Source organism: Rhinoderma darwinii, unplaced genomic scaffold (genome assembly GCF_050947455.1).
Source record: "Rhinoderma darwinii isolate aRhiDar2 unplaced genomic scaffold, aRhiDar2.hap1 Scaffold_627, whole genome shotgun sequence".
Taxonomy (NCBI): domain Eukaryota; kingdom Metazoa; phylum Chordata; class Amphibia; order Anura; family Rhinodermatidae; genus Rhinoderma; species Rhinoderma darwinii.
In genome coordinates this window covers 124,277-140,675 of record NW_027464183.1, presented here as the reverse complement: position 1 = coordinate 140,675, position 16,399 = coordinate 124,277, and the positions used below count along the sequence as shown (strand labels likewise).

General features: G+C 50.7%; 1 protein-coding gene across 1 annotated transcript; it reads left to right on the top strand.

The window, feature by feature from the left end:
* Positions 1 to 1,870: 1,870 nt before the first annotated feature.
* On the top strand, positions 1,871 to 16,187 carry CUNH8orf82 (chromosome unknown C8orf82 homolog). Its single transcript, XM_075849016.1, has 2 exons — positions 1,871 to 2,029; positions 15,631 to 16,187. Exons 1-2 carry the CDS (start codon positions 1,871 to 1,873, stop codon positions 16,111 to 16,113), a joined length of 642 nt encoding a protein of 213 aa, XP_075705131.1. The 3' UTR covers positions 16,114 to 16,187.
* Positions 16,188 to 16,399: the final 212 nt, after the last annotated feature.

Here is a 16,399-nt window from a genome sequence, read left to right as displayed (position 1 = left end):
GCAGGAGGAGATGATGGGGGAGGAGGAGATGATGGGGCAGGAGGAGATGATGGCGGAGGAGGAGATGATGGGGCAGGAGGAGATGATGGGGCAGGAGGAGATGATGGGGGAGGAGGAGATGATGGGGCAGGAGGAGATGATGGGGCAGGAGGAGATGATGGGGGAGGAGGAGATGATGGGGCAGGAGGAGATGATGGGGCAGGAGGAGATGATGGGGCAGGAGGAGATGATGGGGCAGGAGGAGGTGATGGCGGAGGAGGAGGTGATGGCGGAGGAGGAGGTGATGGCGGAGGAGGAGGTGATGGGGCAGGAGGAGATGATGGGGCAGGAGGAGATGATGGGGCAGGAGGAGATGATGGCGGAGGAGGAGATGATGGGGTAGGAGGAGATGATGGGGCAGGAGGAGATGATGGCGGAGGAGGAGATGATGGCGGAGGAGGAGATGATGGGGCAGGAGGAGATGATGGGGCAGGAGGAGATGATGGGGCAGGAGGAGATGATGGGGCAGGAGGAGATGATGGGGCAGGAGGAGATGATGGGGCAGGAGGAGATGATGGGGCAGGAGGAGATGATGGGGCAGGAGGAGATGATGGCGGAGGAGGAGATGATGGCGGAGGAGGAGATGATGGCGGAGGAGGAGATGATGGCGGAGGAGGAGATGATGGCGGAGGAGGAGATGATGGGGCAGGAGGAGATGATGGCGGAGGAGGAGATGATGGCGGAGGAGGAGATGATGGCGGAGGAGGAGATGATGGGGCAGGAGGAGATGATGGCGGAGGAGGAGATGATGGCGGAGGAGGAGATGATGGCGGAGGAGGAGATGATGGGGCAGGAGGAGATGATGGGGCAGGAGGAGATGATGGGGCAGGAGGAGATGATGGGGCAGGAGGAGATGATGGGGCAGGGTGCCGGTACCGCTTACCTCCATGTTCCCTCTAGTCAGTATGACGCTGGGAGATATCGGCCGTTGCTTCAGCGCTCTTATTCTATCCTCGTGAATGAGACGTCCGGGCAGCGCTGTCACCTCACTCAGCATGCAGGACGTGTCCCCGGCTTATCGAAATGAAAAGGTCAGGAGAAGCAGAAAATGAATTATAAGTCAGGGGTCTCCCTTCTGTCTGTCTCAGGAGCGCAGGATAAAGCCGTGATGACTTAATTTCGCTGTTGGAGTTTTGCATTGGAATTTGAAATGTAAATGTAGATGTATAAATTCATTAAATGCCTCTGAATACGACTGATCCCGGCGCACGTCAACAGCAGCAGCAGCAGCTTCATCCCGTCGTGTCCTTATTATGTTCTTATTCTTTCTGTTGTTCCAAAATGAGCAGAAACCCCCAAAAAAACAGCTGTTGGAAACCTAAGAGACGCCCTGTAATCTCTGATAATGGAGATCCCCAAATTAGTTTCCTCAAAATATGGAGAACGCGCTACTCCACATGTGACTCCGCACTACTCCACATGTGACTCCGCGCTACTCCACATGTGACTCCGCGCTACTCCACATGTGACTCCGCGCTACTCCACATGTGACTCCGCGCTACTCCACATGTGACTCCGCGCTACTCCACATGTGACTCCGCGCTACTCCACATGTGACTCCGCGCTACTCCACATGTGACTCCGCGCTACTCCACATGTGACTCCGCGCTACTCCACATGTGACTCCGCGCTACTCCACATGTGACTCCGCGCTACTCCACATGTGACTCCGCGCTACTCCACTTGTGACTCCGCGCTCACTACACGACGGCCCATCCGAGTGCATTCCAACCTGGGCCCTAAGTCTTCATCGCCATCTTGCGCTTTCTTACAACTTCTTTGCTCCTGTCCTGATATTTGGCGGCACTTTTTACCTTCTCTACCCGATAAGATGGGATTTCCAGTCTGCCCTTTTTTGCTGGAACCTAAAGACGACCCTGACACCGCTGTGATGCCGGATGTCTCATCGTACGCCAACTCTCCGGGACTGGATCACCCATGTAAATGCCACTCCGACTTCTACCACCAGAGAAGATGTCCTGACAAAGTGGTAACACATGGTACAGACGGGCAGCTGCTCCCTCCACCCGGGACAGAGATGCTGAGGCGCCTCTTTATCTTAGGCTCTGATACCCGCAAGATAACGCTCCAGTATCAGCCGTGTAGTCCCCCTCTGGAACGTGCCCCCCATTAGAATACTGTGACCCCCTCCTTATATTGTCCGCCATCAGCTTCACATGTGACCTCAGCGTTGTATTCACCCCCGACATCGATAGAATATTTTATTTTTATCACTTTTCAGCCATTATTTTTGCTTTTCTACAATATAAGTTCAGATTCTGAGAAGTAAATGGGGAGGAATCCTCCAGCTCACCGATCCTATGTCCGAGCCCGGAGAGCGCGCGGATCCTCGCGGCGGCACGCGATGAAGATCAAAGCAGAAAAACAGAAACTTGACCCAGCGCCGGGTTTAAAAGGAAGTAATAATCCAGCTTTATTCCAAATATATTAAAAAGTCCATATACAGAGGCCGGCGCCGGGTCAGCTTTCTCTTTTTCTACAGATTCTGAGCAATTGTTCCAGTTTCTCCTCGGTGAAGTCTTGTTACCTTTCCTTTATATACAAAAGCAGTAAACCTTGTAGAAATCTTATGTATTGGATTTGTAGACTTTCTACTGTATATCCGTGAAGCTTCTGCCATGTACCCTGAGGCCTCCTGCACCCGACCGCATTGTCTGGCCATACCCTTAGGGTATGTTCACACGACCTATTTTCAGACGTAATTCAGGCGTTTTACGCCTCGAATTACGCCTGAAAAGACGGCTCCATTACGCCTGCAAACATCTGCCCATTACTTGCAATGGGTTTTATGGTGTTCTGTTCCCAAGAAGTGCAGGTCACTTCTTGGGACGTTTTTGGAGCCGTTTTTTCATAGACTCTATTGAAAACCGCTCCAAAAACGTCCATAAAAAAAACGCTGCGAAAAACGCGAGTTGCTCAAAAAACGTCTGAAAATCAGGAGCTGTTTTCCCTTGAAAACAGCTCTGTATTTTCAGACGTTTTTTGCTAAGCGTGTGAACATAGCCTAACTCTTCCCCCACCTCTTGCATCTTCTCTTATTTCTTATAGATTGTAAGCTCCTATGTTCAGTACTCTTACTCGTTTTCAGAATAAGGCATGTTCTATAAGGCTGGGTTTACATCCTGTATTATACTCCAGAGCTGCACTCACTATTCTGCTGGTGGAGTCACTATGTACATACTTTACATTACTTATCCTGTACTGATCCTGAGTTACATCCTGTATTATACTCCAGAGCTGCAATCACTATTCTGCTGGTAGAGTCACTGTGTACATACATTACATTACTTATCCTGTACTGATCCTGAGTTACATCCTATATTATACTCCAGAGCTGCACTCACTATTCTGCTGGTGGAGTCACTGTGTACATACATTACATTACTTATCCTGTACTGATCCTGAGTTATATCCTGTATTATACTCCAGAGCTGCACTCACTATTCTGCTGGTGGAGTCACTGTGCACATACATTACATTACTTATCCTGTACTGATCCTGAGTTACATCCTGTATTATACTCCAGAGCTGCAATCACTATTCTGCTGGTGGAGTCACTGTGTACATACATTACATTACTTATCCTGTACTGATCCTGAGTTACATCCTGTATTATACTCCAGAGCTGCACTCACTATTCTGCTGGAGGAGTCACTGTGTACGAACATTACTTATCCTGTATTGATCCTGAGTTACATCCTGTATTATACTCCAGAGCTGCACTCACTATTCTGCTGGTGGAGTCACTGTGTACATACATTACATTACTTATCCTGTACTGATCCTGAGTTATATCCTGTATTATACTCCAGAGCTGCACTCACTATTCTGCTGGTGGAGTCACTGTGTACATACATTACATTACTTATCCTGTACTGATCCTGAGTTACATTCTGTATTATACTCCAGAGCTGCACTCACTATTCTGCTGGTGGAGTCACTGTGTACATACATTACTTATCCTGTACTGATCCTGAGTTACATTCTGTATTATACTCCAGAGCTGCACTCACTATTCTGCTGGTGGAGTCACTGTGTACATACATTACATTACTTATCCTGTACTGATACTGAGTTACATCCTGTATCTCTTTATTTTATATAAATTTACAAAACATAAACTGAAAAACAAATACATAACTAATTCCATATAACCAAAAAGTCACAACCAAATTCTTATAAACAAATTTTCTTATATACATTTCTGTATATGAGAAAAGAAAACCATACCAGACCCGGCCACACACACCCCACTCTTATATACTTACATCTACACTTCATCCGAAACTAAACAATAACTAGAATATATACAAACATCATATAAACGTAATCAAAAGTACCAACAGAAAATCCCCCGACCCGCGTCAACCAAGGGCCTAAAGAAACAACATAATAATAAAATAATAATAATAACAAAAACAATCCAAAATATAATAATACTAATCCCAATTTTTTTTTTTTTTTTTTTTTTTAAACACACTATACACATCCTGACTTTCCCTAACCTTACCCTTCTTACCTAAACTCCACCACCCCAGCCAGCATCTCGCCTCATGTCCTCTCACGTCCGCATAGTCCAGATGCTGGCCCCCACCACCACACCCAACACCCCAGCCCAGCCCCCCGCCCCATGTCCTCCCATGTCCGCATAGTCCGGGGCTGGGTCAGGCAAACCCCCCCCCCCCCACCCGACCCCCTCCCAACCTATCTATTAACCCACTTAAGTCTATCCCTATTCTAACAACATTTCTACAATATAATACAATACACGTCACCAACTTGTCCAAATACCAAACCATATACAAAATACACCGTACCCGAAAGCACCAAGTTCGGTCGCTTGTAAACCTTTTTCCTGCCATTTCAATCCTAAACAAAACAAAAATCTTCCAGTGCTTACCTAGCCCATCACCAGATAGAGAGAAGGGAAAGCCCCCCCAGCTCCCCCCCAGAGGCCAAGGTACCACGTCCACCGCTGCACCCTCCCTATCGCTTGCCCTATCTCCTTACCCTATTACTAGCCCTTTCTTGACCCTATTGAAAGCTGACCCTATGCTGACCCTCACCTTTCCCTTATTCCGAGCCCTATCTCTATAATTTTTTGGTGCCTCAGCGGAACGCAGACCCCCACCTCCAGTTGAGCACCGGTGACGACCCCCCCTCCCTCATGAAGGCAGACACATTAAGGCACCCAAAAGGAAAAGCCCCTCCAAAGACGAGAGGCTTTGGATGCTCCCAATCTGCCGACCTCCAAAGAATGCACCTTCACCAGGTCACCCATGATATTGCTAACAACCTCATCCACTAGGAGGATTTTCTTCTGGGTAGAAACTAGACATCGTGCATTCCACATAAAGTGCCTGACCACTATACTGACTAGAAACAAGGTGCAATGGTCCCTACCACCGAGGTCTCCGAACACTCCATAGGCCCACCCAGCATAGGAGAGGCTGGTTAGGCCTGGCCAACCAATGGAGGCTCCCACCCTTTTGTATACCTCTGTATTGAAAGGGCAATGAAGCAGGAAATGCTCCATGCTTTCCAGCACTCCGCCACACTCCTCCCGGGGGCAATCCCGATCATCAGAGCTTCTGCACTTTAGATTGTCCCTCACATACAGTCTCCCATGGAAGCAACGCCAAGCCAGATCCCAAAACTTCTGGGGAATCCTCGCTGAATTTAAAAGTTTTAATCCCACCCCGAGGTCACTACTTGGGCAGTCTTTGAGCGCCAGGGGCTTCTGGAAGTGGGTCATCAGGACCCTCTTGTCAAGAAATTTTCTCGACATGGTCCTGATCTCCCACACCTCCAGACCCCACCGGCGAACAATCTTCAGCGCCAGGGTGGCATAAGCCGGGAGATGTCCGTGAGGTGTACGCAGGTCTTTCACTTGCCCTCCTCTCTCCCATTCCTGGAAGAAAGGCCGAAACCACCCCCTGCAGGAGGATATCCACCAAGGAGCCCTCTCTTGCCAGAGGTTTGCCAGGTTGATCTTAACAAAGGTGTTCACTAGGAACACCACCGGGTTAACCATACCTAACCCGCCTAGTGTCCTTGGTAGGTAAGTAACCTCCCTCTTGATTAGGTTGAGCCTGTTCCCCCATAACAGCTGGAAGAACAGGCTATAGACCCGAGTCCAGAGAGGTTCTGGCAAGATGCACACACTGCCCAGGTAAAGCAACATGGGCACCAGGTAGGCCTTGGCCAAGTGAACCCTTTCCCTCAGGGTTAAGGACCAACCCTTCCATTGGTCGACCTTCTGGGCAACTAGATTCAGCCTATCCTCCCAGTTCTTCTTGGGGTAATCACCCGGGCCAAATTCGACTCCTAAGATCTTAGCAGACCCCTGAGGCTCTGGAAGGGTGTCCGGGAGATCAAAACCAGGATCTCCTCCTCCCAGCCAGAGACTTTTGCACTTATCCCGGTTGATCTTGGACCCAGATGCCAATGAGTAACGCTCCACTTCCGACATCACCCACTCTGCTTCCCCTCTCGAGGAGACAAAAATGGAGACGTCGTCTGCGTACGCAACCACCCTCTGAGTGGCCTCCGGCCCCTCCAGGCCGGCCCCGACTCCCGCCAATGGCCCACGATCGATCCTTTTAAGAAAAGGATCAATTGCGAACGCATATAGCAAAGGGCTCAAGGGACAACCCTGGCGGACACCAGACCCAACCTCAAAGGGGGTTCCAACCCAACCGTTCACCAGCGCAAAAGTCTCAGCCCCAGTGTATAAGGTCTGTAGCCAATTGACAAACCCCCCCGGTAGGCCGTACCTCAGAAGGACCGACCAGAGGTACTCGTGGTCCACCCGGTCAAAAGCCTTGGCCTGGTCCAAGGACAGGATGTACCCCTCCCACCGACCAGAATTTCCCTGCTCCACTGCCTCTCTGACACTGAGGACAGCACTAAATGTGCTGCGGCCTGGAACAGAGCAATGCTGGACCGGCGAAAGGAGCCGGGATGCAAACTTCACCAGCCGATTAAACAGCACCTTTGCGAGAACCTTTCTGTCCGTATTGAGCAGCGCTATGGGACGCCAATTCTCAATACGGGTCGAGTCTTTACCCTTCGATAAAACGATCAAGGCCGACCTCCTCATTGACATTGGCAAAGTACCCGAGGAAAGGCACTCATTAAACACCTCAGTCAAGAGGGGAACTAGGGTTCCTTTAAAAGTCTTATAAAACTCGGATGTTAAGCCATCCGGCCCTGGCGATTTTTTTGAGGGCAAGCCCATCAATCGCCAATCCCACTTCCTCTTCCTTGATCGAGTCTATCAAAACACCGAGAGAGGGGTCTACCCCTGGCTCAGGGATGGTTTCAGCCAGGAAAGCCGACATCTCGTCTCGGTTTGGATCTTGCTTCCCCAAGAGGTGCGAGTAGAAGGATCTGACGACCTCCAAGATCCCTGATTTGGATCTCTTCAGAGATCCTGTACTATCAATCAGTCCTGTCACAACCTTACGACTCACTGACATCTTACAGTTCCTGTAGGGGTCGGGCGAGCGGTACTTCCCGAAATCCCTCTCAAGAACTAAAGATGTGTGCCTATCATACTGACACCTCCTGAGCAAAGCTTTCACCACGGAGATCTCCTCCCCACTACCCCCGGTTGAGACCAGATGTTCGAGTTTCCCCCTCAGTTCCTGATATAGGCGGTACCTACTCATGGACCTGAGGCTTGAGAGCCTGCGGAAAAATCCTGCCACCCGGACTTTAAACAACTCCCACCACTCAGACTTAGTACCACTGAGATCCAACAAAGGTACCTGGCTCTGAAGAAAATCCTCAAAGGCCTGTCTTATCTCCGCTTCTTCCAAGAGAGTAGAATTCAGCCTCCATATACCTCTTCCCATCTGGAGGGACTCTGCAATGTTCAAAGAGAAAATAATCATACAGTGATCGGAGAACTCCACCTCAACAACGGACACTGGTGAAGAGATGGCTTCCTCCTTCAAAAAAAACCTGTCTATCCTAGACCTACAACTACCTCTACGATAGGTGAAACCCGAGTGGCCTGGGGTATGCCTGATGTGGATATCCACCAGGCGAGCATCGCTAACTATATTTTTTAATGCTACACTATCATAGGTCAATTTTTTATCTCCGGAACCTCCTCTATCTCGGGGCCTCACGACAGTATTGAAGTCACCTCCAAAGATAACTTGTCGACCTGAAAAAAGGAAAGGCTTAATCCTCATGAAGAGACTTTTACGGTCCCATTTGCTCTGGGGTCCGTATATATTGATTAGTCTTAATTCCTGTCCCCTCATGAGGACATCTAAGATCAAGCACCTCCCCATTTCTAACTCAATCATCCGTCGGCATGTTACCGGTGCGGTGAAAAGGACCGCCACTCCGCTATAGGGCTCAGCCGCAAGAGACCAGTAGGAGGGCCCGCGTCGCCACTCCCTCCTAGATTTAACGACGTCTGCCAAAAGTGACAGCCTGGTCTCCTGCAAAAACAAAATGTCGGCTTCAACTCGGCCAAGAAAATCAAAGGCTGCAAATCTCGCCCTATCTGACTTAATGCTGGCAACGTTAATTGATGCCAGCGTCAACGGAGTGGGTGCCGCCATCATGGATGTTTGAGTTAGACGGCTTTCTTCTTCCCACCCCCTCCTCTATCTGATGAGGACCCCCCTTCTTTGCCTCGCTTCTTGCAAACTGAGGAGTCCATACTCACCACCCTATTCCCATCTTCATCCCCAAGTTCCGGGTCAACCTCCCCCTCTGGGGGCAACGGCCCCTGCAGCAGGGGAGGCTCAACGACTCTAGGGTGCCCTACCATGCCCTCCCTCTTAGTATGAGAGGCTGGAATGTCCACGAGAGCATGGTATCGATCAGTAGAGCGCACCAGGGGGGTACAGGATTTACCTTCCTGGGCCAGGGCGGGGCCAGATGTATTTGGCCCTTGGGTTTTGCCCGGTGTCCCTTTTGCTGTAGGCTGAGTCCTCTCTTCCTCTCCCACACTTTCATAGTGGGAGGACTGAGAGTCCTCAGCCCTCTGCTCCCTTTGGATCCTCCTCATCTCCCCGTTCAATTCGGCCTCCCCAGGGGCATCAGCTTCAGGGGGGGCATCCAGATCCGAATCAGAGGTCGTCCCAGTTTCCTGGAGCGCCCTCCAAATCCTCTCCTTCCTTCGCTTCTCCGCCCTTCTCTGGCGAGAAGGGGGACCCTTCTTTGCATTCTTCCCTTGCCCCTGTGCCCCATCGTCCCTGCCCGCACCCTCACCCACGGAGGCCTCCCTCCTCTCATCCTCCGCAGGTTTGGAACAGGCATTGACAACAGAGCGAGGACACCGACTGAACGGGTGACCTAAGTCACCACACAGGTTGCAGCGAATACGGTCACACGATGCGGCTAGATGACCAATCCCCCCACAATGAGCACACTTCTGCACCTTGCAGCCTGCACTCAAATGTGAGGGGTCGCCACACCGGTGACACAACTTCGGCTGCCCCTGGTAGAAGACAAGGATCCGATCTCTTCCCAGGAAAGCAGACGATGGTATGTGGGACACCGTCTGTCCCAGACGCTTTAGTTTAACCATGAACGTCCAGGCCCCTGACCAGATGCCAAACTCATCCATGTTCTTCCGTGGCATCTCTACTACCTCTCCGTACCTTCCCAACCAGGTCATGATATCAATACAAGAGAGTGACTCGTTACGGGTAAGAACGGTCACTCTCTTGGGACCACTTTGGCGAGAAATTGCTTGTGCAGCAAAGTCTCGCCAGCCAGGCTCGTCCTTCACCAGCTCGTAGTTCCCCCAGAAGACCTCAAGGCCCCCTAGGTGAACAAAGCTGATGTCAAACTCGACCGAGCCATGAGGATGTATCAAGGCAAAGATGTCACTCGCCTTGAAGCCCATCCCCAGCAGCAGCTCCACCACCCTCTTTCTGGGAGGGCACGCATCATTGCCACGCCACCGGAGACGGACCACATTCCTCCTGGCTACAGCCTGCCCGGCTGTTGGGAGCGACCACTGATCTCCTCGTTGCTCTCGGAAGGCATTTAGACCATATCTGTCTATCCAGAAAGACATGTCCTTCTGCACTCCCCCTATGGTTAGGGTTTGCTTTCCCTCTCTTAAAGCGTCCAAGAGACGTTGTTGCAAGTTACCGTCCCCGGACCTTGAGAATGAAGATGGGTGGGCCCGCTGTCCCCCCGCTGCCACACCAGCATAAGACCTGCCGGATGTCACAGCAAGAGGAGCGCCAGGCCCATTACCCCTGGTTGATACCCCATCCCCACCACCCACCACCTCACCACCTACAGACACAGCACTCAACACCCCATTACCAGCAGACACTCCAGCAACTTTATTTACAGACACCTGCATACCCCCAGCAGTTCCCACATCCACAGCCGCAACTTTTTTATTTAACCCACCAGGTCCCCCTGCAGTCATCCTTCTGGCCAGGCCTGGTTCTATGTTCTGTATTTTTGCTGTACATTTTGTGTGGGTAGACACTGCTTCAGTCTCCGCATCATCAGGCACCTTTGCAGGGACGCCACCAGATGTTATAAGCGGTGTCCCCGCTGTGCCCTCCGCCTCATTAACCTCCATCTTTTCTATGTGCGGAACATTTTTGGGAAAGGGGCCACCGCCGCCCCCGACGCCAGCAGCCCCCTTCTCGCCTACACCACTTTTCAGTGATGCGGACGAAGGAGCCACTGACGTCACTGGAGCCGCCTCCGGCGCCGGACCACTCCCCCCTCCCACAGAGGAGTGGCCAACAGAGCCGGAGCCCCCTCTGTGACCGCCCTTGTCCGGAACGTCTGACGGCTTTACTGCGACACCGACAGACTTCCGGCTTTCAGACACCACATCCGGTTTCTGGTTTACCCGTTCTCCAGACCGCTGACTCGCATCAGAGACCAGTTTCCCGGGCTCGCCATTAACCGGACACGGGGACACACCCCCTGGCGTCACCAGGCCACCAGTACCGCCCCCTTTGCAGGGGTTGGCGTCCGGCGCCATTTTGACCACCACGTGTTCTAATGCCGGACCCGTAACACTCTCCCCGCATTCCCGCTCCAGCCCCACTGCAGAGGCTTGAGCTGGGGGTCTTGCGGGACCTGCGCTCTGATCTTGACTTGCATCTGGCTCAGAGCACAGGAAGGATCTTGCTGTATACACCATTTTAAATGAACCTTTAGCAGATTTTTTTTCCTTTTCCTTTTTTTTCTTCTTAAATTTTTTTTTCTTTTGCTTTTCCTCCTCTGCGGGTAACTCCGCACCGAAACAAAATCCCTGGAAGGATACCGGCGACTCCACATTACGGATCTGTGTGAGTAATCCTGGAGGCCGCTCACTGTCAGTATCAAAACTCTCCTGATTTCTCCCAGCTGTGAGTCCACCCTCCTCCTCCTCACTGCTCCTGGGTGCCTCAGAATCTGAGCCTTCTCTGGACTTTGCATTTTCATGCTCCATTTTCTCCCCCACATTTTCCTTTGCTGTGTCTTCCTCCACACATTCTATTTTTATAGGTTCTGCCATCTCGGCAAACCTCTCTTCATTTTTTAATTTTTCACCAAACACCCCTCCGCCTGCCAAAATCTCCTCACGTCTTTCTTCCACTTCTTTTATTTCCTCCAACAAGGATTTCACATTTAAAAGGTATCGGGACCTCTTACCTCCTGTGGCTTTTGCAGCTCTTCCTCTGGCGACCGCCAAGTCCGCACGGAGCCGTTGCAGCGACTTCCTGAGGTCCCGATACTCCTCCAACCGCATAGCCAGACGGGAGCTGAAGTTCTCCACCGTCTCTCCGGTCCTCAGCTGTCCCCATTCCTCCACACGACCGTCATCCAAATGTCCGGACGGCGCTGGTCCTTCTCCAGATGACAACACCTCTATCACCATGCCGGACCGCGTCTCCATACCCTTATCCAGGGTTCCAGCCACGGGGGGAGCCAGGACAGCCTTGCCCCGAGATGATCTCCTCACCCCAGCGACTGTTTGCATATTCCCAGCCAGCTGGGATGACCCTCTACCCCCCGCTGGCATGCTCCGGGAGGTAGAGGTGTGAGGCTCCATCCTAGGATGGAACCCCCCTCAGGGTACTTTCCAAGCCCAGGCAGATGGTATGAGGCCTGGGCAGATAGGATAAGGAAAGTCCCTGGATCCAAGGCCTGCACGGAAGTCTCAGCAGCTCTCTCCACACGTCCTACTCCACCCACTCCAGAGCTGCACTGACTATTCTGCTGGTGGAGTCACTGTGTACATACATTACATTACTTATCCTGTACTGATCCTGAGTTACATCCTGTATTATACTCCAGAGCTGCACTCACTATTCTGCTGGTGGAGTCACGGTGTACATACATTACATTACTTATCCTGTACTGATCCTGAGTTACATCCTGTATTATACTCCAGAGCTGCACTCACTATTCTGCTGGTGGAGTCACTGTGTACATACATTACATTACTTATCCTGTACTGATCCTGAGTTACATCCTGTATTATACTCCAGAGCTGCACTCACTATTCTGCTGGTGGAGTCACTGTGTACATACATTACATTACTTATCCTGTACTGATCCTGAGTTATATCCTGTATTATACTCCAGAGCTGCACTCACTATTCTGCTGGTGGAGTCACTGTGTACATACATTACTTATCCTGTACTGATCCTGAGTTACAGAGTGCAGCTCTGGAGTATAATAGAGGTTATAACTGAAAATCAGTACATGAACACCCCACAAGGCCGTTCTGGAGATGACCCGGTCGTTTACACATCACAATTTGGCGCTTGTCAGTGTCCCTCAGAACTGGCTGATCACTTGCTTCCTAATACCCCCCCCCCTTGTCAGGCGCCATCGTAACCAGATCGTCGGTGTGCTTCTCTTCACCTGTTGGTGGTTGTAGTGTTGTGGCTGATGGGTGTATTCTCCTGCGCCTCCACACAGTATATAGATGACATTGTCTTTCATCCACAGCTGATTCCTCCTTTTTTTCTTTCCTTGGAGAATGGCGCGTTTGTTGGCACGTTTTTTGGGAACGGACGACTTCGCAGGTCACATTTTTTTTTTTTGGAGACGCCGCAACAAACTCCTGTTAACCCTTTGTGTGCCAGGTCGTGTCTTAGAACATGTGAGGTATCATTTAATGAACGGGAGAAATTCTAGCAAAGGCACCAGAAGAAGTCCGGAGTCTGCTGCGGGGGCGACACATATCAGACCCGGCCACATTGTGATTGATGACGATCTTATTGTATCCCGGCACTGTGGAGCAATCTAATTCATCGAGGTAATCAAATCCTCAAAATGTTTATTGCAGCACAGAGTATTACAGGAGAGGAGTGTGCTGATCCTGTGGTCACAGACCTACAGTTCTATGTTGGGAGGAGCAGGGCGCCCAGCAGCACAGAGGATTTCACTATTTCATCTTGTATACACTGTCTGATTTATTTTGCCACACATTCGCCCGCAGCTCTGCCACAAACACCTCTTCACTACTCTGTTTAACACAACTACATATTAGCCTGGCGCATTTGTGAATGTGATAAAATGTAATAGACGCTTCAAAGCCGGAGGCGGCAGCAATATATTATATATCAGGTGTGATGGGAGAACTGGCTGCGTGTATGAACTAAGGATAAGCGGGCACTGCAGGGGCGATGTGGGCACCAGACGTGGGCAGCACAGGGACCCCTGGTAGTCCAGCAGCCGATCATCGTCATCGAGACCCTTTCTATATCATTGTATATAGGACCTGAATCTGCCGGTGATGGGAGCCCTCATCTGCCGGGTCACCATTGCTCTCGGGGTGACTTTGTAAATTGGGGGTCATTCTCCAAATAATTGTGGGGTAATCGCGGACATGTGACCGATCTGCGCAGTGAGATGATTGTCGGCCTCCTGCCTTATGCGACTCTTTCCCGCTCTCCGATTTCTATTATTTTGCCGGATTTGATTAGTTCTTATCTTGTAGAATTTTACATTTGTCGGTTGTGTAGGAGTAGCACAAGGGGTGCAGTACATCTGTGGGGCAGAAGGGGGCAGTGTGCTCTTGCTTCTTCTGTGTGCACGTTCTCGGAGCTGCAAAAATCTGACAGCAGAACCCCAGGACATCAGTTCTACAAATCTCCTCCTGTCCGGGATCCATCTGGCGTGTATATGGTGTTTACCCTCTGCCTGATGAAACGCGGGAATATTTCTAGTCTCGTTGAAGTCACGGCGATCTGTCGCCCTCTGTCGTCCTCTGTCGCCCTCTGCCTCCCTCTGTCGTGCTCTGCCTCCCTCTGTCGTCCTCTGCCGCCCTTTGTCGTCCTCTGCCGCCCTTTGTCGTCCTCTGCCGCCCTTTGTCGTCCTCTGTCGTCCTCTGCCGCCCTTTGTCGTCCTCTGCCGCCCTTTGCCGCCCTCTGTCGTCCTCGATTCTCTGTCGCCCTCTGTCGTTCTCTGTTCTGTCGCCCTCTGTTCTCTGTCGCCCTCTGTTCTCTGTCGCCCTCTGTCGCCCTCTTTTCTCTGTCGCCCTCTGGGGTTACTTTAGAGCCTCGGGTGTAACGTCTTTCCCAGTCCAGCGCAGGTAATACCAGTGGGAGCAGCACAAGAGGCTTCTATAGACAGCGGAGATGTCAAACAGAAGAGAGTCCAGGTTATCCCTGTAGTGCTGCAGTAGAGGATGGACACGTACAATATATGGCCAGAAGTATGTGGACTCCGCTCATAATGATTGAGTTTAGGTGTTTCAGACACGCCGATTGCTAACAGGTGCATAAAATCAAGCACACAGATATATAAACTGCATAGACAAACATTGCAAGTAGTATGGCCTGTATTGAAGAGCTCTGTGACTTTACACGTGGCACTGGCATAGGATGCCACCTTTACCACTTTATGAAATTTCTTCCAGATCTGTCCCGGTCACCTGTAAGGGTTATTACTATCTGCTAGATCTGCCCTGGTCACCTGTAAGTGTTAATATTATCTGCTCCGATCACCTGTAAGTGTTTTTTTATCTGTTTAGATATGCTCCGGTCACCTGTAAGTATTATTATTATATGCTAGATCTGCCCTGGTCACATGTAAGTCTTATTATCTATTAGATATGCTCTGGTCACCTATAAGTGTTATTATCTGTTAGATCAACCCCGGTCACCTGTAAGTGTTATTATTATCTGTTAGATCTGCTCCGGTCACCTGTAAGTGTTGTTATTATCTGCTAGATCTGCTCCGGTCACCTGTAAGTGTTATTATCTGTTAGATATGCTCCGGTCACCTGTAAGTGCTATAGTGAAGGGGAAGCTTCCAGGAGTAACTACTAGTTCTGCTACAAAGTGGTAGACCACACACTCTCAGGGCATTCATCTTGACAGGAATCATGTGGCTGCATCCGCACCTCCTTACTTGCTAACACGGTGTGTCCACGTGATCCCGCTGGGGGCTCAGTACTTCACCTATAGTGGGCGCTCTCTTGTTTCTTATTTAAAGAGGTTTGTGACCCTGACAGATCCTCTCCGCAGCTTTGATGAAATATTTAGACTTCATTACGTTATTGTTGGCTCACTGTTTCTATGGTTGGGGTTAGCCTTTGTTCTTTACACTCCTGCCCATAGTCCTCGGCCTTCTCCTTATTTCCTATTTTTTTTTGCTTTTATTTTTCAGAAAATAAATTTCTGGTCTTTTTCTTCAAACAAGTTCAGAGGAATGAGAGCGGTCGTTACATGGAAGATTTCCCCTACATCTCCCCCTGTGGCAGGGAGAGGAATTACATTCGCTGTGACGACCGCCCGCTAGTCTTTACCCACCTGCTGTGTGACGAGAGCTCCGGGGCCCAGCACCTCTCATACTGTGGGGGAGGAGACAAGCTCATGGTCAAGTTTGAGCCCGAGAAACTTGTCATGTTACCTGAGAACGGGCGAGTGTATCACCCGGCCCCGGAGAAAGCTGGAGGGGTCGGACTTGTGAAATCATCCCTGGCGTTTGAGCTGAGTCCTGGCTTTGAATATGGCGTAGGATCCAATGCTGGTACTCCCATCTCTTTTCACTGGAAGGGGAAGCGTTATCATCTCACCAACGAGCTTCTCGCCCTCGTCTGATGCTCCATATACCGGGCGACGTTTCTTTTGGGTCAGAAATGAAGTTCTGCCGGGATCCCGCACAGATGTCGGGGGGGGGGGAGGTGAATATGTTGTGTTCCAATTGGATGAGACTATGAAGACCTCTATTTGGGGGGGGGGGGGGTGAAGAGCACGGATGTGTATATTGGGCGGGGGGGGGGGAGAGTATAGCAGAAACCAAAATAGGGCCACGCATATGAAGCTGATTCTTGCCACCAAATCCCGAAGCGGCGGCAGTAGACGTGTTCACCCGTGCCGTCCTCTT

What these genes read in the sequence shown, in the direction of transcription:
- CUNH8orf82 (XM_075849016.1), top strand. Translation starts at nt 1,871, where the DNA reads ATGGGATTTCCAGTCTGCCCTTTTTTGCTGGAACCTAAAGACGACCCT. An exon ending in GAAGATGTCCTGACAAAGTG is followed by an intron (nt 2,030 to 15,630) that starts GTAACACATGGT and finishes TCCTGCCCATAG; the next exon opens with TCCTCGGCCTTCTCCTTATT.